The sequence below is a fragment of the Carcharodon carcharias genome, chromosome 7 (assembly GCF_017639515.1).
Source record: "Carcharodon carcharias isolate sCarCar2 chromosome 7, sCarCar2.pri, whole genome shotgun sequence".
Classification (NCBI taxonomy): domain Eukaryota; kingdom Metazoa; phylum Chordata; class Chondrichthyes; order Lamniformes; family Lamnidae; genus Carcharodon; species Carcharodon carcharias.
Window position 1 is genome coordinate 157626669 of NC_054473.1, and position 25598 is coordinate 157652266.

At 43.9% G+C, this 25598-nt stretch overlaps 1 protein-coding gene across 1 annotated transcript in view; it reads right to left on the bottom strand.

Moving 5' to 3' along the window:
* The window catches only part of cpne7 (copine VII), a 192549-nt gene that overhangs the window by 80444 nt on the left and 86507 nt on the right, over positions 1-25598 (bottom strand). Inside the window, exons 4-6 of the mRNA XM_041191819.1 lie at positions 11310-11384; positions 9250-9333; positions 5492-5581 (exon numbers count right to left, since the gene is read on the bottom strand). Coding sequence (XP_041047753.1) covers positions 5492-5581; positions 9250-9333; positions 11310-11384 — 249 coding nt within the window. The remainder of the gene's footprint in view (positions 1-5491; positions 5582-9249; positions 9334-11309; positions 11385-25598) is intronic.

Here is a 25598-nt window from a genome sequence, read left to right on the forward strand (position 1 = left end):
GATTTAAATCAGAGATGAGGAGGAATTACTTTTCTCAAAGGGTCGTGAATCTATGGAATTCACTACCTCAGAGTACAGTGAATGCCAGGGCGCTGAATAAATTTAAGGAGGAGACAGACAGGTTTTTAATTAGTAATGGGTTGAAAGGTTATGGGGAGAGGGCGGGAAATTGGAGTTAAGGCCGAAATGAGATCAGCTGAATTGCCTACTTCTGCTCCTAGTTCTTATGTTCTTATGTCGGGGTGAGGGAGAAAGTAACAAAATCTAAATCAGGGTTACTGTGCATGTATGTGAATTCATGGAGTATAGTAAAAAGATTGCGGGGGGGCGGTGGTGGTGCGGGGTTACAGGTGCAGATTGCCATGTGGGAATATGATGTTGAGGCAATAACAGAGACCTGGCTCAAGGAAGGGCAGAACTGGGTGTTAAATATTCCTGGGCACAAGATGTTCAGAAAAGATAGGAAAGGAAGAGGGGTGCCATATTGGTTAAGGATAGCATTGCAGTGCTGGAGAAAGAGGACGTCCCAGAGGGTTCAAGGACAGAATCAATTTGGCTAGAGCTAAGGAGCAAAAAGGGTGCAATTACATTGTTCAGTGTAGTCTATAGACCTCCAAATAGTGAGAAGGACATAGTAGAACAAACTTGCAGGGAAATTGCAGAGAGATGCAGGAATTATAGAATAGTTATAATGGTGGACTTTAATTACCTACATGTATACTGGGACAGTGGTAATGTAAAGGGCAGAGAGGGGCAAAAGTTCCTAGATTGTATTCAGGAAAATTTTCCACAGCAGCATGTGTCCAATCCAACAAGAAAAGACTCACTGGTTCTTGGAAATGATTAAGTATCAGTGGGGGAACATTTAGGAGATGGTGATTATTGTATTCTATGTTTTAGTATGATGATTGAAAAGGACGACAGGCAATCCAGTGTAAGAATAATTAACCAGATGAGAGCCAACTTTGATGGGGCAAGAACGGAGCTGGGCCAGATAGATTGGAATGAAAGGTTGGCAGGAAAAACTGTAGCTTACCAATGGGCTACCTTCAAAAAAAAATGGTTCAGGTCCAGTCAAGCTATATCCCATCAAAAGGACAAACAAATCCAGAGTTCCCTGGATGAAAAAGGAGATTGAAATTAAGACAAAGGAGAAAAAAATGTTCTTATGACAGGTGTCAGGTAGAAAATACAATTGAGCATCAAGAGGAATACAGAAGGTTCAGAGGGGAGGTGAAAAAGCATATTAGAGAAGCGAAGAGCGATTATGAGAAAAGACTGGCAATGAACATAAAGGGGAATCCCAAAGTCTTCTATAGGCATATAAATAGCAAAACAGTGGTAAAAGGAGGATTAAGGCCAATTAGGGACCTAAAAGGGTTTTTACACATGGATGAAGGGGCCATAGCTAAGGGATTAAATGAATACTTTGCATCCATCATTACCAAGGAGGTAAATGCTACCCAGTCCATAGTGACACGAGGAAGTTCTGTCATTAGAAGGGTTCAAAATTGAGAAGGAGGAAGCTTGAATAGACTGTCGGCACTTAAAGTTGACAAAGCACTGGGACCAGACGAAACACATCCAAGGATATTGAAGGAAGTGTGAGTGGAAATTGCAGGGGCACTGGCCATAATTTTTCAGTCTTCCCTAGACTCAGGGAAGACTGAGGACTGGAGAATTGCAAACATTACACCCTTGTTCAAGAAAGGTTGTAAGAATAAGCCCAGCAATTACAGGCCAGTCAGTTTAACTTCAGTGGTGGGCAAGATTCTAGAAACAATTATGTGGGATAGAATTAGTAGTCACATGAAAAAATATGGGCTGATAAGGAAGAGCCAGCATGGATTTCTAAAGGGAAAATTGTGTTTAACTAACTTGCTGGAGTTTTTTTGAAGAGCTAACAGAAAAGGTCGATGTGGGTAATGCTGTTGATGTGGTGTACATGTGGTGCCACACAACAGACTTGTGAGAAAAGTTATTGCTCATGGAATAAAAGGGACAGTAGCAATGTGGATACAAAATTGGCTGGAAAATAAGAAGCAGAGAGTAATGGTCAATAGATATTTTTCAGGCTGGAGGAAGGTTTGTAGTGGAGTTCCCCAGGGGTGGTATTGGGTCCCTTGCTTTTCCTGATATATATTAATGATCTAGATCTTGGTGTGTAGAGGACAATTTCAAAGTTTGCAGATGAAACAAAGCTTGGGAGCGTTGTGAACTGTGAGGGGGACTGTGTGGAACTTCAAGAGGATATAGACAAGTTGGTGGAGTGTGCAGATAGGTGGCAGATGAAGTTCAATGCAGAGAAGTGTGAGATGATGTATTTTGGTAGGGAGAACATGGAGAGACAATATAAAATAATGGGTGAAATTTTAAAGGGGCGCAGGGGCAGAAAGACTTGGGTGTATATGCGCATAGATCATTGATGATGGCAAGACAGGTGGAAAGAACAATTAGTAAAGCATATAGTATCCTGGGCTTTATTAATAGGGGCATAGAGTACAAGAGCAGGGAGGTTATGCTGAATTTATATAAAACCCTCGTTAGCCCTCAGGTGGAATATTGTGTGAAGTTCTGGGCGCCACATTATAGGAAGGATGTGAACACATTAGAGAAGGTGCAGAAGAGGTTTACAAGAATGGTCCCAGGGATGAGAAACTTCAGCTCTGAGGATAGATTGGAGAGATTGGGAGAGTTCTCCTTGGAGAGAAGAAGGCTAAGAGGAGATTTGATAGAGACATTCAAAATCATGAGGGGGCTCGGCAGAGTAATAGGGAGAAGCTGTTAACACTCGTAAAAGGATCAAGAATCAAGAGGGGGCACAGATTTAAAATGATTTGCAAAAGAAGCAAATGTGATGTGAGAAAAAATGTTTTCACACAATGAATAGTTCAGGTCTGGAATGCGCTGTCTGGGAGTGTGATGGAGGCAGGTTCAATCGAGGCATTCAAGAGGGCATTGGATGATTATTTGAATAGAAACAATGTGCAGGGGTATGGAGAAAAGGCAGGGCAATGGCACAAGGTTATAATGTTCATTCCGTGCTGTTAAAATTCTGTGATGCTCAGTTGTGTTCTACCCTCTATGGTAAAGCCCACATTGCAGCAGGTTTGTCCCCGATTCATGGGTCTTATCATATAAGATCCCAGCAAAGTGTGGAGCTGCCATTCATTCTGTGCCATTTGCCATCGGCTGCAGTCAGAGGCAGAGATGAAAGGTGGGAGGGAGGTGGATGCCTCCAATGGCCATGGCTATTGGACCACAGCCAACTCACCACTCCAAACCTTCATCCTCCCAGATGAATGGTCATGGCTGACAAGGGCTCATGCAGTTAGTCTTTCTATGCTGCCAAGGCAATTGTCTCTCTACGGAATCTCGAAGATGGTGGAAACAAGTGGAAAAGTGTACAAGTGAAGATTCTTGCACATGGCTCTCATCACCTTGGTCAAAGAGCAATGTCACCATTCACATTCATGTTTAAAGGGAGGATCACCCATTTTCGTTAGGGAGAGAGTTCCAGGATTATGACCCAGCGATGGTAGTGGTCGAAAGTTTGGAAAGTGATGGCTAAGGAGACTTGGGGAGTTCCTGTAGTGCATCTTGTAGATGGTACACACTTCTGCTAACCATGAACTCCACCTGCCCGAAAAGATCCTCCTCCCACTTTGAGGGATCTCAGTGACTAACTAACTGTGTGTTCAAGGTCAGATTTGAATAATGATGCACGTCACCTTTCAAACTCATTCCACCACCTTCTAACCACCCCACCCTTCACCCATCAATTTCCCCCCATCACCGTTGACAGCCCAATATCACCACTCCTCTCCCCTGTGTCAATCTTGAATCCCCCTGATTACCCTGAACCCTATTACGATCCATCTCCACATGCCTTCCCTCCACTCAGAGCTGACACCCATTGCCATCCCCATGTCTGTCCTGACCCTGCCTGCTCCTATTATCAAAACTACCTGCCGAGTTCCCTCCTATCACCAGTACCCTGAGTTCACCCCATAGCACCCCACCATCAACACCACCGACCCTGTCCTCAGATACTTGCCCCCCTTCCCTGGACATCCCCCCTCTTTCCCAGACACTCTATCCCACCTCCCCCAAACAATCACCCTTTCCCGGTAAGCCCACCTCCTCTGTCCTGCCTTCACTCCACCCTTCCACCATCCCCCCCTTCCAGCCTTTGCTTGCCTCCCTTGTCCAGCCTTGGTGCAATGTTTGCTAATGGCACTCAAGTGAAGATATGCAAGGTACCCAAAAAGGGGAAAGCAACATCTATGGCTGTCAAAGTCGTGGAAGAGCTGAAGCTCGCTAGGTGCACATCACTTATATACAGTTGTAAAACTGAGCATTCTAAATTCTCACGGGCAGCAAGTTAATTTGGGGGGTGAACTGAATTCCGGTGAGGTGGCCTTCTAATTAGCATGCATGAGATGCTAACGAATGCAAATGGGGTTCCCAACGTTGTTCGTCGAGAAACTCGATCCACCTTTAGGTCACCTTGAAAGTCAAGAGAACAAAATTTGCACAGTTAATCCCACTATCAGGAAACAGATTTTTGCCTCCCACCGAATTAAGTGCATCCACCCACCGTGATTCCTACCACTGGCAGGAGAATTCCGCCCATTGTTGAATCATCACCTGATATAAACTAAAGGAATAATACTAATAAGCATTACCTAATATAAACTAAAACCAATAAAATGATAGAACAAACAAACACTAATTGTGTTTACGTAGCATTCCACTAACTCTTGTTTTAGTAAACAATTGGATGAATGCCCACACCAAAATATTAAACAACATGTCACAGAAATGTAGTGTTTACCCATTGATGGCACTAATTGTAATTTCTAAACTGATATCTATGACTGTCGTATCAAATCTCAAATCTGAAGGTAAAGGGATAGCAAGAGGCAACATTTTATGGAAGTCATACAATTTACATATGTTCTATAGAAATTAATTTCTTGTCAAGAATAGACAGGTCATGTGAGGGTTGATGGATTTATAAAGAAAAATCAAGTATTATTTGCTCCAAAATTCAGCATTTTGGTCAACAAAATTAGCTGTGCCCATTGTTGATGGCTGACAACAGTGCACCTAACTTATTCGCCTTTGTGTAGAGGTAGATTTTTAGCTTGCTACTGATTTCAATGGGCAATACCAAAAAAGAGGGTATTTTTAATAATGGCCGGTTGATTTGCAATGTTGGCTTCACATTTGGGCAACAAGTTGAAAATCCGGTTCAAAATGCTGCTAACTATTGTTGATTCCACTCCAATGATGCAGGTTGCCCGCAAGAGAAAGAAGTTGCAAGGAAATAATTAGAATCAACTGAACTTTTGTCCATATATAGTAATGGCGATTTTACAATAACAAACAGTAAGAAAACATTCTGTTCTGACAGCCTTCAAGCATTACATGTTATGTGTTAATTTGGCTCATCATGTAGAAGTGAGTATTCTACATCAATCTGTACCTTTAGCTGTCTCTTTTCATCACAACTACAAAGTGAGCTCAAGGAAACTTTAAAGGACTCCCACACAGGATTCAAGTTGTTCTTGATCATCTGGAGAAGCAAAAAAAGAAACACTCATAATATCAGACTGAGTACTAGTCAAACTTATACAAACCAAAAGCAATGGCCTCGATCCTTACAATGATGGACAGCCTATCATTTTCATAGGGCTGGGAATGGCCCCAGATTGGGATTGACATATGCACGTTTCACAGAGGCAGCTGCCCGTATAAATCAGCAGTTGCCTCCACTTATGCCTAATTTTGGTGGCTCAGGTGTGTGAAACACGATGTGTGCAGATTAGACCTGGTAGGAGCAGATGTGAACTTTGTGAAGTCCTTTGGAGAGGTGGGGTACCCTTTTGATTATGGTCCCACAACACCCCTGGGGAAGTCAGCTGCCCTGTGAGAGAGGTCAGGTGTCCCTTGGGAGAGGTAAGATGCAGCTTGGGATTGTTAAAATTAGACATGAATATGCATAAAAAATGCATAAACTCATTAACTGTCAAACTCATTGGAACTGTCAAAGTGTCAAAGGCAGCTGTCAGAAGCAATTGTCAAAAGTATCAAAATGAACTGTCAAAGGTATCAAAATGAATTGTCAAAGGCAATTGTCAAGCTGTCAAAGTATTTAAAATTTCTGCCCTTTAAATCTTTGGAAGAAATGTCAGGGGTGTTTAAAAACAGGTTATTTCACTCTGCCTGTTGATATAAGTCTGAGGGTTTACCATTACTGGACTAGTGCTGCATTTCTGATTTGACAACCTTCCATTATCACGGTAGGGTGCCTTCCATTTCACAGTTTGATTGACAAGTGGTTATGGACTTTTTGAAGTGGGACTATGAATTCCAATATTTGTTTATATGAGAATTTAACCACATGAATGAAATGTTTGCTTTTATAATGATGTAGCTGAAGGAATGCAAATATAGTGAACGAGTTTTTATGAATGAGAGTTTTTTTTAACAAAAGCGAAATCTGCAATAGACACTTAGAAATTTATTTTATGTTATCTCAGCATGAGTCTAGAGGTCTGCCCATGGTGGATACTGGGTGAGTTGGCATGGTAGGTGTAAGGGCAAAGGGTGATGGCTGGGGGCCATAGGTTGACATGAGTTGGCGCTAACTTGGCATGGAGAGTATGAGGGGCCATTGGGGGTGGGTAGAGGGAAATAGTTTGGCATCGAGGGTATGAGAGGCCAATGGAGGGTAGATAGAGGGACATAGGTTGGCATGGAGGGTATGAGGGCCAAGGGGGACAGGTAGAGGGGCATAGGTTAACATACGGCTACAAAGGGTCCTGGAGAGTGGGTAGAGGGGCATATGTTGGCATGGAGGGTGTGAAGGTATTAGGTGACATTGGTTGGCATGGATAGGACATGAGGAGTATATGTGGGAGTGGGGGGGGGGCATGAGGGGTGAGGGCTGGAGGGCTGTTTTTTGTTTTGTTTTTTTAAAATCTTGGACACAATGCCAGAGCATAGAGGCAGGCCTTCCGCCCAGCCCACCTCCGCACCTAGCAGCCTCTGCACTCATTCTGAGGGTAGAGGGCCAACTCCCAGAGAACCCCCTACCCTGGAACAAAAATCTGACCTTCCAGGGCAGTTTCTTCCAGGGGAAATGTCCTAACTCTGTGCTCTTAACCCCGGAAGCAAACACCCAAGTCAATGCTTATATATTGCATGTGCTTCCGATGGGTTCATTGTAACACTGACAATCTAGATATAGAAATTAAATGAACGTGTGAACCAACTGGTTAAAAACCAGACCCAGAGTTACTTCTACCCTTGCTCTAGAAAACTAGTCAATTCATGTTCAATAGATAATCTGCTGGCCACATAAGTAAATTAATTTGTCACTACTATTCATGCTCCACAACGTTCAACTGAATTATTGGGAGATTATTTTAAAAACTGCGACAAATAGTTTTCCAATTTGTAGCTGGTCATGCTACTTACTATAATTTTTAATATGTTGGCTAATATGCTCATATAAAATTGCTACACATCCTATTACCCAGTTTATTTTAAAGAGGTTATTAATACTTAAATAATACACAAAATTTTACATGAAGACAAGAGGTTAGAAATCTGTCTGCAGATTTAAATGAAAATACAGAGAGGTGCATTATGGAATCATAGAATGGTAGAGCACAATTGGAGGACATTCTGCCCATCATGCTTGGAAAGGGCTTTCTAATCAGTTTCATTCCTGTGCCTTTACCCCATAGTCCTGCAAAGCTTTCCCCTTCAAGTATTTAAATTCCATTTCAAAAGCTAATACCGAATCTACCTCCATCATCGTTGCAGGCAGTACATTTCAGGTCATAACAAGTCACAATGTAAAAAAGAGTCACGTAGTCTCAACATTTTAATTGCCACCCTTGCCATATTGAGCTGGCATAAATTCTAAAAATCCACCTTTTTGCATTTTTCTTTAAATCCAAAGATACTATTGCACATTTTAACATAATTTGAAAAAAATACTCCAACATTAATGTAAATGCATTTCTTAAGCAGACACAAATTGTAGACTGAATTACTTTCTATGACAAAAACATAATAATAAGCAATTTTGAAAATGATTTTGTTTGGCTGTTGGCAGCTGTAATGAGAACTGTCATATATAATCATTTTAAATGGAGTCTTTTTAGACTAGTAAGAGAATTTGTTCATTAGTCTTTGCAGGTCTCCACTTCATAAATGAGGAATTAAAGGAATTGAGTTATTATTCTAGTGGCAAAGGTGGTGCATATTATAACACCCTGCTGGGTTTGAGTGACAGGAACACTAAAAATTCTTTGCTAGTGTCATTATTTTGCAGCCTTCTCAATATCAAAGTGGTTTAGACCATGGACTACAAAGCATTTCTATCACAATAGAATTGTTCAATGCGTAAAATATATTGCATGTTTTATTATATGTTTTGTCCAACATCTTTAATTGTAGCAAATTTGTTAGCTCCTGTCACGTTAGAGATTTTGAAGAGTGAAGGTACTCTGATTTGAATTTCAATAAGTGTCCCAGACTGCAACAATCTATATTAGCTCACTAATAATGACTGTTTTGAAGGAGCCAACATAATTTTGTTTCCTGTAAATTGTTACAGCGTTGTGCAAGGAAAGCACCAACGAAACAACTGATCACACTGTGGATGCTTAGTTTTGTATAGACCACAATATTCAACTTAAATGATGTGAATATTTGAAAATCATAAAAGTGTAATTTTTTCTGAGTTTTAAATTAGTCCCCATGCCATCTTCCTTGTGTAGAGGTACAGAATGTTTTAGCCAATTTCTCCACATTGCTCTTTGATTGAGCGAGCAAGGAGCACAACCCAGCTTCACCTTTTGGGCAGTTTCCCCTCCTCCATCCAGTCAACTCCAGTATGGTTTGCAGCCTTTTTAGTTTGTCAAGACTCAAGCAAAATTATCAGCCAAGATTAAAAGTAGAATTTAAGATTAGGAACTAAGAACTCAATAGTTGAATAATATTTTATTTAAAAAACTGTAAAACACTGTAGTTTATGAAATCAGTATTTTTAAATGAATATTTTCTATATGTTTTTATCTGAATATATTATATGGCTTTATTATTATCACTTTAACCATCGTCTTTAAATTACGTATTCCATATTAATTTCATATAATTGAGAGAAAAATTTTACTCTTTTTCCTTGGTACGGTCATTCTAGATATTCCTCTAGAGCACTCCACACACCTCTGTCCTGTAGACGAGTTGCTCAGACTCATCATCATTAATCCTGTATATCTCCAAAAAAGGGTCTGATTTGCTGAAAAGATCCTGGAATGATATGAATGAAAAATCCACTGTTACCAAGCTATGTTGATCATACCATAAGTTTCAAGGCTGTCTTGAAGTGGTAAATAGGAGAGCCAACCAATTTTACAGAGAGAAAAAATTAGTAAAAGAATTAGAGGTGGATGAGCAAAAGAAATTGCAAACTCCTCCTGAGGTCCTCCAATATCACAAACGCCAGACTTCAGCCAACTTGATTCACTCCATGTGATAGCAAGAAAACGGCTGAAGGCACTGGATACAGCAGAGACTATTATCTCTGACAACATCCTGTTGCAATGGTGAAGATCTGTGCTGCAGAACTAGCCAGGCCTCTAGTCAAGCTGTTTCAGTACAGCTACAACACTGACATCTACCAGACAAAGTAGAAAATTGCCCCAATTATTTCCTATCCACAAAAAGCAGGAGAAATCCAATCCAGCCAATTACCACCTCACCAGATAACTCAATCGTCAGCAAAGTGATGGAAGCTGTCATCGACAGTGCTATGAAGCAGCACCTACTCACCAATAACTTGCTTGCCGATGCTCAGTTTGGGTTCAACCAGGAACAGTCAGTTCCAGATCAGAAGTGCTGAATTTCAGAGGCAAAGTCAGAGTGACTGCCCTTGACAGCAAAGCAGGAATCAACTGAGTGTGGCATCCTGGAGCCCTAGTAAAATTAAAGTCAGTGGGAATCAGGTGGAAAGCTATCCACTGGCTGGACTTATCCCAGCACAAAAATTGTGAGGATTGGAGACCAATCAACTCAGACCCACGATTTCACTGCAGGGGTTCCTCAGGTTAGTATTCTGTGCCGAACCACTTTTAGCTACTTCATCAATGACCTTCCCTCCATTATAAAGCTAGAAGTGGGGACTGCAAAGTGTTCAGTTCCATTCGAGACCCCTCAGATATTGAAGCAGTCCGTGCCCACATGCAGCAAGAGTTGGACAACATGCAGGCCTGGGCTGCTAACTGACAAGTAATACTGGCATCACACAATTGCCAGGCAACAACCATCTCAAGCAAGTGAGAATAACTACCCCCTCTTGACATACAACGGAATTACCATTGCTGAATTCCTCCACTAGCAACATCCTGGGGTGCGTCACTATTGACCAGAAAGTGAACTGGACCAGCTATATAAGTACAGCTACAAGAGAAGGTCAGAGACCTGAAGTTCTGTAGCCAGTAACTCACCTAATGACTGCTGGGCATGAATGATATTATTGCCCAAATGTCCACTGACATTATGATAGTAAGAGAGCAGCCCCAAGGAAATTCACCACTTAAGTCACACCAAGTACTTAGTGAGTCCAAAAGCAGGAAATAGGCCCTCATTATCCAATTATTAAATTATCTGCTTAATGGAGACACTGTGGAAAGGGCTAACAAGTGCAAGGGAATTCAGAGGAATCCATTTTTGGGGCGGAGAGCTGATATAAAAAGCATCCATCCTATTTTCAGCCACAAAACGTCACTAGCCCCTGATTGGCATTGGCGCTGAAAACAGTGTGGAAATCCTCCCCCTCTCAGATCACGTTCAAATCTGTTTGTTTGCAAAATGGAAATCCCTTTGATTCATCCTCCAAAATGAACTTTGAATAGAACTGATTAAAATATAGTTATGGCTGTCTTGTGGAATTGAATATGAATCTTTTATTAAAGTGTGAAAGGTGATTGGTGGAAAACACTATTGCACATAATGTTACTCAGAATCAACAAACCATCAAAGTTTAATTATCATGTCTCTTGAGCACAGTGGATGCTTTGTTGAGATCTGATAGTCATATTCTCCTTTATTAGGTTTACAAAAATATAACAATAACCTCAAAATGAACCTTTCCTTTTAAAAATTCGGAGTTTTGCAACTAGATTGTACAGTCAAATGAACTGCTTCACACAATTGAGAATTTCTCTTTTATAAGGTGCTTGTTTTATATATTCTGTTAAACCCACTACCAGATAATTTTACAGTACCTTATCATCCAGTTTCTTAGCACAGAAGGCCAATTCTACATAGCCATTGTTTCCACTTATTTCCTCTGCAATAACCTGTGAACAAAGACAGGAATAAATAAAGCCTAGTTGTTGCCATGCGCCACCCTTACAAATTAGATGAATCCTGCTGTTTACAATGGATTTTTTAGTGGTGTAGCATATGTTAAAGAGTGGCTGGAGAATCTGTGAAACTTCTTATGCAGGGAGAATAGGATCATAAGCATGTGTCATAATAATTATATATGTAATTTAAGGAAGTATTTCAAAGCAATTCTGTCATCTAATTGATTTTGCAGTGGAAATAACGCTAAGGCTAAAAGTGCTCACCATTATTAAAGAATTAATCAAACTCAATTTCTTGTGACTGCTCATGTGTAGTTAAACACTGAAATCAGAAAGTTGCTGCCTGAGTTATTCTGCCCCTCCTGAAGTTTCATTATAACGTTATCTCTTCCAAAGACTTGGTATGAAAGCACATTTAATGATGTGAAGTTGTAATACTTACATGATAGATACCCAATAAACTTGCCAGAAAAATTTAGGGCTTGTCCATTCAAGTGTAAGTTCACAGTGCATTGAGTCTTAATTACTGCCAAACTATCCCTCTGGCATTGAAAATTGATTTCTACAGCCATGGAGTCTCATTCCTTCAGATTTTAAAAATTAAAAAATGTGTTTTTATACATTTTCTTTCTGTCTCTTTTACCTCTCTCATAATGCTGTCTTTCTTTCTCTCGCTTTGTTTCGCTTTCTGTACCTGATTTAGCATTTAATTAACTATTCCAACTGAGAACTTCATGAGTCAGACACTACAGGGTAAATTTTAACCCCCAGAAATGGGTGGTTTGGGGTGGGGTGAGATGTCAAAATTTTTAAAATCTCAAACCTGACGCCAACTCCATTCCAACTCGCCTAGTTCTGGGTTTAACAGCAATGGGATGAAGAGGTAGCCAGCCAACCTGCTCCCAGGAGGCAGGTTTGCTAGTTAAATATTGCAATGAAGCTGGTAGCTTCAGATTTAACCTACTTTACAGGGCTAACCCTTGCCAGTCAGGATTTCCAGGCTATAGGAAACACAGCAGTTCAAGGGAAGTAAAGACAGCTTTGCAGAGAAGTTACAGCCATGTGAGGAACGGTGAAAAAATTCCCCTATTCTTCCACTCCAAGTTTGACCGTAAGAGGGTTTTTTGTGAATTTAGAGATGATGTACTGTTCCAATTCTGTAAGAGTCCCTCTATTTATACTTTGAGGTTGTAAAGAATTATTCAGTCAGGTTTGATGAGGTTAAACAAAGAACAAGAAAAGTTTAATGAAACCATTTCCCGGGATTAAAAAAACTAGGGTCAGGATTTTCCATGCCTGTCAGTGTCGGGCATGTTCGATGGCATGAGCAGACAATATGCTGTGATCGGTTTCACGATGGCATAAAACCAATCTGCAATTGTCCGCTCAGCCCACTGATAGCAGGCCGTGTTTCCTGCCATCGGCCATTGGGAACCTCATTGTAATGCATATCACTATAAGGCCAGCCCACCGGACTCATCCCACCTTGCTGGATCGTCTGCCCATGTTGGTGGGAAAACACGGCAACGTGTTTCACAGCAGCACATAAGTGACATGCACCTGGCGAGCTACACTACGCTCGGGACTTCAAGGTTTGTTTGCCTATCTTGCTTCAGTCAACACTCACAATCATCAGCGCCAGGCTTCACAAACAGCACCACATCACTTTTAGGGGGGCTCACGGGTAGGTCTCAACTTACCAGATCAGCCATATGTGGGTGGCTACAAGGCAAGGTATTGCTTGGGGAAGGGGGAGAAGTGACATCAGGCAAGGGAAGAGGCTGCAGGGTGAGAGCTGTACTGGGGAAGGAGGGTATCCCACGTTGTGTGTGGTGGCACATGTTGATCTGTGCAATTGGCCTCAAGATGGTGAGGGCTGAGGAGGCAGTCTCCAGAGGAGTTGAGGCTAGATGGACACATGAGGGTATGTGTGTGAGAATGGGTGATGATGTCCCTTGAGCTGGTAGTGAGTGAGATGCCAGTGATTGTGTGATGGGTTTGAGTGTGTGAGTATAGAGCGTTGAGATGGTTGCCATACCCTGGCTGCACAGATGAAATCATTCATCATCTATCTTTATTGGATGGCTAACCTCATCTGTGAAGCATTGGCACTGATCACCACTGCCATCATCTACCAAGCCTGAGTGGTAATGTCGCTGCCCATCCTGTAACCAGAGTGGGGATAGAGGACATCACAATGTCCAAAAGGCACTCGAGGGCTGCAGTCTTCTTGTCTGTAGAGGCCATGTCTTCTTTGCTGCAGTCCTGGGCTGGAAGCACTGAGCGTGGCTGTACTTTAAATGTGGTTCCTGGCTTGATGAAGCAGTGAGGCGACAGCATGGTGGGTGAATGAGAGCCCGCCTGCCATGGAAACCGTGTGTTTCCCAGGAATGCATAAGTAATGCGGTGGGTTTGGGATGACACAGTGTGAAAACCCGCCATCGTGCCGGCGGGTAAAACGTCCGCTACCACGCTGAGTGCAAATCTGGGACAATTATGTCCTAGGTCAAACACAGGCAGCATTCATACAGTCACATCCATTCATCCACACACACACCAGTATAGGTGACAGGGTAAGAAGATAAGCTTATAGGATTTTTTACAGTTCATGAGAAATAAAACAAAGGAGTATATGGTTAGCAGTTCCTTGGCAGTGGTTCCAAGTTACAGCCATTTGTTCAGCTGTCTTCCTGGGTGTAGTTATATGGAGCAGATTTCCACACTTCTTTCGAAAAGATCTCAGTTTGCAGTTGATTTCTCTTCTCAAGATGGTTACTTTGCAAACCAGATACAGCACTTCTGAGAGAGAGAGAGACAGAGAGGCACCCAGCTTCAGCATCCTGTGTTCAGTACAGAATTGTCTTTTGTTCTCTCTCTTGCTCAGTAAGGGGGTCCTTGAAATACTTCACTGGGTGTATATTCCAGAGATATTCTATTAGTTCATATGTGGTGCAGTTATTGTTTCAGAACAGGTAATTGCATTTTGATGTCTTATCTCAGAAACTTTTGAAAAGGCTCAGGATGGTGTGAATCAACAGGGGATGAGGTCTTTCACATTTCCCAGGGGGTTGAGTCACTGTCTTCAACCCACATGGAGGAATGTGGAATTGTCTGTATTACAGCAGTCTGGGCAGTTTTCCCATTGTCTGTAGAGGGGTCCCAGTTTTTTAAAAGTCCAGCCAGGAAAAGGAGAAAATAGAAACTGTATCTTCAAAAGCACATTCTCATAACAGTAAATGCCTTTATAGCACTGTTTGGGGCCAGGAGGACTGCTCCTCCCCAGAGCCTACGTTAGCCCTCTTCCCTTGAATTGGTCCTTCCTGTCAATCAGACTTTCTCCACCACACCCATATAAAAACCTCCCAATCAGGGATCGTACCCACCACTCCAGGGTCAAACCCCTCCACCAGTATCAAGGATTGGACTGCTCCAAGATCCTAATATCAATTTCTGGCAGTTTTTCCAGGGCAGAGACCTGCCCCAGGTGCTGCTCACCAACCGGAAAACAAGCCTGTCAAACAGGTTAACCTCTTAGCGAGAATTTTGCTATAATTTTGAATTTTGCGCATTCTGGAGTCAAAAAGAACACAGCATACAGGGAAACCTGAATATTGGAATTTCTGGGACAAATTTCACCTCCCACACTCCCCCACCCCGCCTCCCCCAACCACTTTACAAAACCCATACCTATCAATATTAGTGCCTGCATGTCTCAGTAAGGCATCTTCAATCTATTTGGTTAAGGACTTCCCTGTTCACACACATCCCAGATTCCCTGTAGAGGGTTTTGCCAGCACACTGAAGGTCAAGAATGCAAATGAGTTCTGCTGATTGGGATTTCTAATCACAAATTGCAATGTGAAATTCCATATGAAGTGTAATGAACAAGTATCTCTTCTCCTTCACCCCTGACCACACATGGCTTCAATTCCCACATTCTGCTTGAAGTATCTTTGAATTCCCCTCACACCCATTCAATATCCTTCATCCCTGTTGCCTTGACTAATGTACTTCCAAGTGGTCCATCCTGCCTGCCAATTTGAATCCCTTCCTGGTCATCTTAATGTCTGCACTATACAGTGCCATCTGCTCCAGTTCTCCTGCGTAAAGATACTGGGTTATAAATGTGACTACGCCCATTAGGGGAATCTGAGATCATGATTTGCAATTATTGCATGCCTAGTCGAGGCGATGGTGGCAGCCAATGCAGCCTCACCATGAAGGACACAAGCAAGAGCAGACAGCTGGTGGAGAAACATCATCACTTGATCAAGTACTCACAGCTACCAGCTTGGATACTGGCCCTGCTTGTACTTTGGAGGGTAGTGCAGAGGTGGGATGAGCATGTCATTGGGCATGAGTGGGCATCTGTCAGGCACAGAAAAGAATAGTGTTTTTGCCAGCACATTGAAGGTCAAGAACGCAAATGAGTTCTGCTGCTTGGGACCTAGATGAGGGCTTTGGTGGGACAGCATGCAGGAGAACGTTGATGAACATTGTCACGAAATGGAAACGATGATGGAGTGAGAGCCACCTACAGCTTCACTGACTAATTACAAGCATATTGAACTGTTTAAAGGAGACATGTTTTTTTTAAAAAATACAACTAAAGACACTGATCAAAAGATGGCTGATACTGTAAAGTGACCATATTCTGGAAAATTCCTATGTGGATTATATTGACAGACCTGTCCAGAGAAAACATGGAATTTCGCACCTGAAAAGGTATCAAGGCAAATGCAAAAGGCTGGACTTTAATCTCCTGTCTTTGTGAAGACAATGGAAACAGTTTCCTACACCTCACAGACATACAAAAAACCATCTCATGTTGATTTATATTTCGGAATGTGTAAAAAAATTTCTGAGATGAAAGAGAATGGACTATGGATGCAAGACATGCTTATTTCCACCTCCCGGGAATACACAGATAAAATGGGTTAAAACTGGCTGAAGACCAGTGTTTGGCAGTGACAGAAACAAGAAGCAATACTAGTCCAAGTCACCCCTGCAGAGACAAGCAGGCTATCAGGCAATCTCTTTTTCTCTCTCTTTCTCTCCCTCTCTCTCACTGGAGTCAAATGTGTTTTAGTAGAGAGATAACAAGCAGGAAGAAACAGGACAGCCTCCTCAGTCACCCCTGCAGAGACAAGCAGGTCATCAGTCCCTCTGGCGACAAGCCAACAAGTATCTCCAACAGACTGCAAAACTGACAAAGCCAGCTCCAAAGTTCTAACAGAATCATCTAACGGCTGCAAAGTACCACTATCTACACCTCAGAGATAAGCCAAGGACTGATTTGTATATTCCTTTTAACTTATTTGGACTCTTACCTGTCTTAGTTCGTGTGTGTGTATTTGTGTATGTCTGCGTGTCTATGTGTGTGCCATGTCTTTTATTATTTTTCCTTGGGTTTTTAGCAACTAATAAACTTACTCTTTTCTTGACTCAAGAAAACCTGGTTCAATTGGCTCCTTATTGAAAAGTAAATGTATTTGGATTGGGAAAAGGTATCCACTGGGAAAGAATTATAAACAAACGTTTGTTGTGACCAACAAAGGCGGTTGAAAAGAAGGGACATTCCTCCTCACCTGGTCATAACAACATGCATACAAAGGTGTTTGGTGCATTGACAGAACTGCCATAGAGCCTTTTGTCATCTTCAAGCAGCATGGCGGAGTCCAGCCCCAACTTGGTTCAGGGCATTGTACATAGCTTGGAAGTGGTGGCCAATCCACAGGAATACTGTACCTACTCAGCTTCCACTGCAGGACAGGAAGAATACTGTACCTACTCAGCTTCCACTGCAGGACAGGAAGAATACTGTACCTACTCAGCTTCCACTGCAGGACAGGACGAATACTGTACCTACTCAGCTTCCACTGCAGGACAGGAAGAATACTGTACCTACTCAGCTTCCACTGCAGGACAGGAAGAATACTGTACCTACACAGCTTCCACTGCAGGACAGGAAGAATACTGTACCTACTCAGCTTCCACTGCAGGACAGGAAGAATACTGTACCTACTCAGCTTCCACTGCAGGACAGGAAGAATACTGTACCTACTCAGCTTTCACTGCAGGACAGGAAGAATACTGTGCCTACTCAGCTTCCACTGCAGGACAGGAAGAATACTGTACCTACTCAGCTTCTACTGCAGGACAGGAAGAAGCTGCCCAGTGTCTCAGTGCTGCTGTGGAAGCTCAGACTGAGGTCATGAGATCCATGCTTGGTGTCATGCAGGTTTAACCTCCCATGGCTGTAGATACCAGTGCTCAGAGAGATTTGCAGCCTCTCACAGCCATCCAGCAATCTGTATTCCAAAAAATTACTAAGATTGTCGAGGAGTCACCCCAGGGGAGTGGCAGTAAAAGAATGTCATCTCAGGCTGATAGCATTCATGCTGCCATCATTGCCAGTCCACCAGCGCCCTTACTGTTGCCTCTCAGTCATCCAGCCTCAGATTGCTGTCACTCATGTTGTGCTGATACAGTCCAAAGCTGAGACCTCAAGGCCCAGAGCCATTTGAGGTCATCCTGCAAGGCCATCCGTAGTCTCCCCCGTAGAAGGCCTGCAGCCTTTCACCAGCCAGATGCAGCAGACAACCACAAATTTGGAGACACTATCCAATGAGTACTGGAGAGTGTCCACCAACTGACCTAGGCAGCAGAACAATTGTTTTGGAATACTGATGGTTTGTATTCCAATCATGTGGCTGCGTGGCATTCACCACCATGATGTTCTATGCGTGGTTGCACACCAACTAAACATTAAGCAAGTGATAGCCCCTGCAGTTGCAGTACATTTCCCTGTTCATCTTCCAGAATCTGGAAGACGGCGAGCAGCTACAGGTTGGGAATCTCTTTGGTTCACTACACAGGAGTGCAGGTGGAGGCTCACGCTTGGATTGAGAAGACCAAATGTGTGAGGATTTGAAATATGACTGGAAGATTCACCTAACTTGCCTGAGACGGAGAGTCACCAGAGGAGCCCCTCACCGTGAAAGACAGTTCTGGGGTTAAAAGTTACCAGGTGGTAAAGAAAAGGGACAGAGCTTTGGACTGGGTCTGGGAAATCAAATGATTACTTAAGGGACAATGTAAAGTGTATGTGTGAAGTAAGTTTTTCAGTTATGTTAAAAGTGAAAGGAGAACATTCTGTTCTGGGGTTTAAAGTATAAATTGCCAAAACAATAGCCATTAGTCAATGTTGCTTTTAGATTGTTTGCTACAATAAAAGTCTTAAAACGTGAAATCTTGTTGTGTCGTCCTGTCAGCTATCAAATGGAAGTTTGAATTTCTTTATTTAAAGTTATCAGTCTCCACGGGGATTGTTAGTGAAAGGCTCCTTTGTGCAGCTGAATGGATGTTCAGCTGGGAGTCTTTAAGAGGGGATGTTAACAGGGCATTTCTGATCCAAAATAGATGGGCAGGCACAAAATCAGCATTAAATTGATAGCTGAAATCCAGAATGAAAGGGCATAATTTTAAAATTAGTGATAGGCCAATTATTAGTGAAATTAGGAAGCATTTTTTTCCCTGCAAAGGAGAATGGAACTTTGGAACTCACTACCTCAAAATTAATACTGTGGGCACTGGGTCAATTAAAGTTTCAAGACTAAAAGAAAGAAAGACTTACATTTTATCAGTTTACCATCAATGAAGTAATATGAGGTGTAGTCATCGTAGCAATGTAGGAAACACAGCAGCTAATTTGCACACAGCAAACTCTCATTAAGAGCAATGTGATGATGGCCAGATAATCTGTTTTAAAGATGTTGGTTAAGGGTAAAAAATAGCTGGTCACCAAGGAGAAATGCCTTGCTCCTCATCAAAATAGTGTCACAGGATCCTTTACATCCGCCTTGAGAGCAGTCATAACCTTAGTTTAACATTTCATCTGAAAGGCGGAACTATACTCCCTCTGTATTGCCTTGAAGTGTCAGCCTAGGCTTTTGTACTAAAGTTGCTGGGGCAGAACTTAAATCGACAAGCTTCTGACTCAGAGGTGAGTGTGCTACCCACTGAGTCATGACTATCTGGAGATGAACAGATTGTTTTGTTAGAAGGGCATCAAATGATATAGAATACAGGAAGATAAATAGAGTTGAGGTACAAATCAACCCAAGGTCTGTTTGAATGTCAAAAGAGGCTGAAGAGGCTAAATGGCCTTTACCTGTTCCTATGGTCACATAGCTGCATATCATGGAGCCTTAGGAGACCACATATTAAGTTTAAGTTATGCTTCCACTTACTTCAAGTTGCTGATATTAACATATCTTGACGATCTGATTAAGAATTTATTCATTAACGGAGCAACAACATTAAAAGCAAACCTTTCCAAACACCAGGCCCAGAAAATACAAACAGCATAAACCAGTTAATTATAAATATAAAGGTAAATAGGTTTAAATTGGACTTTGAGGACTAGAGTGTATAGCTTGGAAGCTGCAACAAGCCATTGGGGAGCAGGTTAAACACCATTCTTGGGATGCCAGAGTGAGCCAACTGGCAGGTCTAGCCTTGGCAGCATGAATGATCCCAAAGGAGTCTCAAGTGGGCTGACCATTTTTGGGAGGAGTATTTTGAGCACTTCCCTGTGATCCCTTTACAGATTACTGATTAGGCCGTTCATTACCAAGTACAATTGCACAAGGCGTGGATGATGCATGCTCCACCCACTTGTGCCTCAAAATTGCAATTAAGGTCCTAGAACAACAACAACTTAGACTTGTATAGCACTTTTAACATAATGAAAGGCCCCCAGGCACTTCACAGGAGTATCATAAAACAAAGTATGACACCAAGCCTCATAAGGAGATATTAGGTTAGGTGGCCAAAAGCTTGGTCAAAGAGTTAGGTCTTAAGAAGTGTATTAAAGGAAGAAAGTGAGGTCGAGAGGCAAAGAGGTTTAGGGAGAGGATTCCAGATCTTGAGGCCTAAGCAACTAATGGTACCGACACCAATGGTGGAGCAATTGTAGTCGGGATTTTCGATTCCAGGCCTAAGTCCTGTGGCAGGGATGGGAACCGGGAGTGTTGCCCGCCATGCAACCAAGTGGGAATTCATGCTGAATCGTGCGATGCTGGACTCATTAATTATACAGTTGGGGGTTGGGTGGGGCAGGCTAGATAACGGGTGCTCTGCTGTCATGTCCAGGCACCATGTTTAAAAGACACCCAGACATCAACTTCTTTGTCAAGGACCCACTGCTGAAGGACGAGATGGCCCCCCAGATTCAACAACGCTTCCCTCTTAATGCAGCGGAGGCCAGCAGAGGCATCCTGTACCCTGATGATGGAAGGATGAGGCTGAACCATGTTACAAACCCTGCTGGGAGGAAGCCACCAGGGTGGTCAGTGCCCACAGCCTCCACCAGAGGATTGCCCTGTCCTCATTCACTCCATCAGGGTAAGTGAACCCTCAACTGCTCACACTCACCTCACTAAATGGTCGAGGGGACATGGGCCTCAGTAGCAAAGTCACCATCCATGCAGCCCACGGGTAACAGAGCTCAACATGATAAGGTGATACCTCCTAGCCTCACTGCAGTCCATCATTAGATGTGCAGGTGGAGAGGCACTGTGGGTCCCCAACTCTTCCACATAGAGAGCTCAGATGCGGTATAGGGGGTTGGGGCAGGAGGAGGAAAGGGGTTGGCATTGAGGGCACCGGCAAGCACTGCTAATGACATGCTTTTGTCAGCCTTATCCCTCTATCTGCAGGGGCTCACTGCTCTGGAGGGTGCTGCCCCAGAACCCTTGTGGACAACCTGTAGTGCATCAATCAGATGGCATACAATGGTTATTTGGAGGACTGGAAGATACATGAAATCGAATTGCTCTCAACCCCATCTCTCTTTGCACAGGAAGAGTTGAGGCACAACAGGAAAGAGAGAAGACAGGAGGAGGCTGGCCTGACCTCAAAAGCCTCACTAAATTTGAGGAGCGGACAGCCCAACAGGCAAGGGAGGAACTGGGCTGAGCCTGTGCGGGGGAAAGGTTGGCGGGCGGCCTCTGTCCAGTAAGGATCCATCCATCATGTAGTCACATAGAAACCTAAACGGCCATGTGTTCCTCCATTTTGGAGGCAGCTCGGGCAGTCACTCGCTCCCTCCTCTCTCACTTACAGGTGCCAGCAGGAAGAGGGAAAGGGAAAAAGGGGAAGACCTGTCCAGCAGTTCCTCCAGCCCACAGAGGACTGAGGACATTGGAGGGGAGGAAGAAAGTGCACCTGTAGAGGCATCACAACAGCCACCTGCACCCTCCATCAGCACAGAGACAAACACCTCGAAGGGTACTAGATGTAGTTCAGGCAGGGTCTTACAATCTGGTGGTCATTGCACGGACATATGTCTGCTGCAGGAGGAGGCAGGGTCAGCCAAGCTCACCAGCACTCAGAGAACTGCTGGGAAAGAGGAATCTGCAATGCGATGTCCAAGTTGAATGACAAGCCTCTGGGATCAGTCCTGCCTGAGATGCTGGAGATGCTGCAAGAGGCGGGAGAACATCTGGCAGAGGTGGCGGAAGCCCTCAACAGAGTGGCATGTGAGGCAGAGGAGTCTGTCTGCCTGCTGGCTGATGAAATCTGGTGCTGACCTGTTCATGCATTGAGGTCTCCATGGGGAGGGTGGTTGATGCCAAGGAGAACCTGGCCCATGTTTCTGTCAGAGCTGCACGCAGAACTGCACTCTATCACTGTAGCCAGGGTGAGATCTTGCAGTGGCTAAGTGAGAATGGGGCACCTCGAGCTCCCTTCAGATACGTCTTCCCCTCAAGGAGTCAGACAGGGGAGGAGTGGCTGTTGGACACCACTGGGACCTCCACTCAGAATGCTGAAGGTGTCCAGCCCTTTGGAATCCCCCTTGCCTGTGGCCCCTTCAGCTTCGTCCTCTGTGATCGCAGAAGGAACATGTGCCCCACAGCATGACAGCCAAATTAAGCCGGGGCCCTCCAGGCCTCAAGTCTCCAGAGGATGCCCAAGGTCATCCAAGACGACAGGACAAACTGTTCAGCAGGCTGCCTCCACCCCTGCTACGGATGTTGGGGGAGCACCTAAAAGAAGTGGTAGGGAACAGAAGATTAAGAAGTTATGATTTCATATATGGTTGCACAGGTGCACTATGATTGTTGATGTTCTTACATTTTTGTAAATAGACTACACTTTCACTTTAATGAGGTCTGATACAGTTTAGTTGCAACTCATAGTCGTTAAGCCTATGCGCCCCCTTTTCTCCTCACATCTTCAGAGGTCTACGTGCCCAAGGAGGCAAGGATCATTGCCCAGGCCCTTGCGAACAAGAAGCCTCTTGCGCACTCTGATGCTTTCCCTTCAAACACTCATCTGTTGAAACATCTTAGCATTGTCAGTACTATGTGCTGGGGTTCCCCTTCAGTTGTCCAGTTGAGCTGACCTGCCGCTCCGCCCACCCCTGCTGAGCCAACTCCCAATCAGCATCGTGAGATCTCCACCTCGAGGCTTTGGATAGTTGCAAGTGGCCATGGTGTATGTAACTTTTCAGGTTGAGCCCAACACCTTCCAACCTCCCCTAGTGACCCACAGCCTCCCCCCATAAACCATTGACCCTCCTGATGTGACATTTGACCTCCTCACAGTCACCCTACAACTCTCCCCAATCACCCTCCATCCCATGCAGGTGAATGTCCATCTCCCTACATTCCCGAGGAGCCCACCCCCGTGACAATAGACATGCTCCCCTCATCCTGCTTACCCCCAGAATCTGGTTTTACTTCCGTGTCCCCTCCAACAACCCTCAGTGTCACTTCAGCCATCATTGCAGAACCCTTACCCTCTCACCCTACCAGCTCCCACTGACCCCTTTAACTCCCACCATCCCTTCCTATCAACAATTACCACAGTTTTCCCCCCCAGGACTCATCAGCTGACACCACGGACCCCTCCCTCTGAACACCTTTCCCTCTCCCCCGTTCCCCTTGCCCGTTCACACCTGCACACCCCGCCTCCCCCCCACCTTCACTCACCACAGCCTTTCCCACCCTCCTGCTCCATACCACCTTACCCATTCCACAAACCCCACAGCATCTCTCACTTTCCCCTACCAGCCCCAACCTACCCTCCCCCCTCTAGGCCTCCACATCCATCCCACATCTTCATTCCTCTCCTCTCCATCTAGTCAACCGCACCCCACCACAGTACAGACCATCACTGCCCAACAGTACCTCATGCAGCCAACCACCTGCAGTGTGAAAACCCATGTCCTGGAAGCTCCTGCAGCGCAAGAGCCACGTTCTGGAAGCTGTTGCTGCAAGAGGTCCACGTTGATGCTCCAGCACCCACTGATGCACGGGGTGCCCCAGGTTGATGGTCACTGGAGGCCTCCATCTTCCTGACCTTCTTCCAGGTAAGTCCCAACATGTGTGCAGCACATTGGTCTGGACATGTTCCGAACCAGCATGATGTCCGACCGGCAGCGTGGATAATTGAATGGTGGGGGCAATTCCGGTTGGGGCTTCACCTGTATCCCATTGACATAATGCAAAGCGGCTTCATGCTAGCCTCTGGTGGGAATGACAATCCGCCATGATGAGCGGGAGTGCACGTTCCCACCGGCATGAAATGCTGGTGGGAAACCAATTTTTCAGCTCCCTCAACATTGCTCCCATCTGCCATTACACCTGCCACTGTTGGGACTGGAAAATCCTGGCCTATGTTTTGGAATGCACCAGAATTAAAGGAGCACAGATATTTGGAGGGTTGTGGGGTCAGAGGTGATTACAGAGGTAGGGAGAGGTGAGGCAATGGAAGGATTTGAAAACAGGGATGAGAATTTTAAAACAAAAACAGAATTACCTGGAAAAACTCAGCAGGTCTGGCAGCACTGGCGGAGAAGAAAAGAGTTGACGTTTCAAGTCCTCATGACCCTTCAACAGAACTGCTGAAGGGTCATGAGGACTCGAAACGTCAACTCTTCTTCTCTGGCGATGCTGCCAGACCTGCTGAGTTTTTCCAGGTAATTCTGTTTTTGTTCTGGATTTCCAGCATCTGCAGTTTTTTGCTTTTATCTGAGAATTTTAAAGTCAGGACATTGCTTGACCGGGATCCAATGTAGGTCAGTGAGCATAGGGTTGATTAGTGAATGGAACGTGTTGCAAGTTAAAACACATGCAGCAGAGTTTTGGATGACCTCAAGTTTACCAAGGGAAGAATGTGGGAGATCAGCCAGGAGACTATTGGAATAGTTTGAGTTTAGAGGTAACAAAGACATGGATGAGGGTGTCAGCAGCAGATGAGCTGAGGCAAGAGCGAAATCAGGTGATGTTATGGAGGTGGAAATAATCTTAGTGATGGTACAAATATGAGGTCAGAAGCTCATCTTGGGATCAAATTTGGCACCACGGTTGCAAGCAGATTGCCTTAATCTTAGGCTGTTGCCGGGGAGAGGGATGGAGTCAGTAGCTAAGGAATGGAAGTTGAAGGAGGGATCAAAAAACAACAGCTTAATTCTTCCCAATATTTAATTGGATGAAATTTCTGCTCATTCAGTACTGGATTTCAGATAAGCAGCCTGATAATTTAGCAACACTGGGAGAGTGAAGAGAGGTGGCGTAGAACTGGTGTTAGCTCCCAACTTGCATATTTATGCAGCCTCTAAACCAGGTTGGGTGGACACATTACCCATTTCTAGAGCTGGTATGAAAATTACATCTTGATGGTCTTGGGCATTAATAGGGTTGCCAAGATGCCAAATCCGATTTTTGATGGTCACCTGCTTTTTCAGGTAGGAAATGATGTGCTGAAGCCTGTAACATTGCTAGAACCAACAATGATCAAACTCACAGGCAAGAAAACTACTAACTGAGCAAAGCCGACAATTTGGATATCGATAAAAGGGCAGGAGTGTCTCATAGTGGCATGGTGGGTCTGTCTGACACTTCTTGTGATGCTGATGACTCCAGGCATAAGACTGGATGAAAAATTGACAAATAAATGACTCTCTTTGTAATGTGGTACATCAAAAGCATGAAGTAAAAAAGTTAACCATTTAGAAACAGCTCAGACTGAAATTTAAAATATAAACCAACATGACAGAATAGATTGCTGAGAATGAATGAGCAGTTTAATTCTCTTGCTTTTGATAAATTATCATAACTGAGCTCCCATTCTGCATGACTCAAGTTTGTGTCTTATGTGTCTTTCACACTCATGAAAGAACTTCAATAATCACTG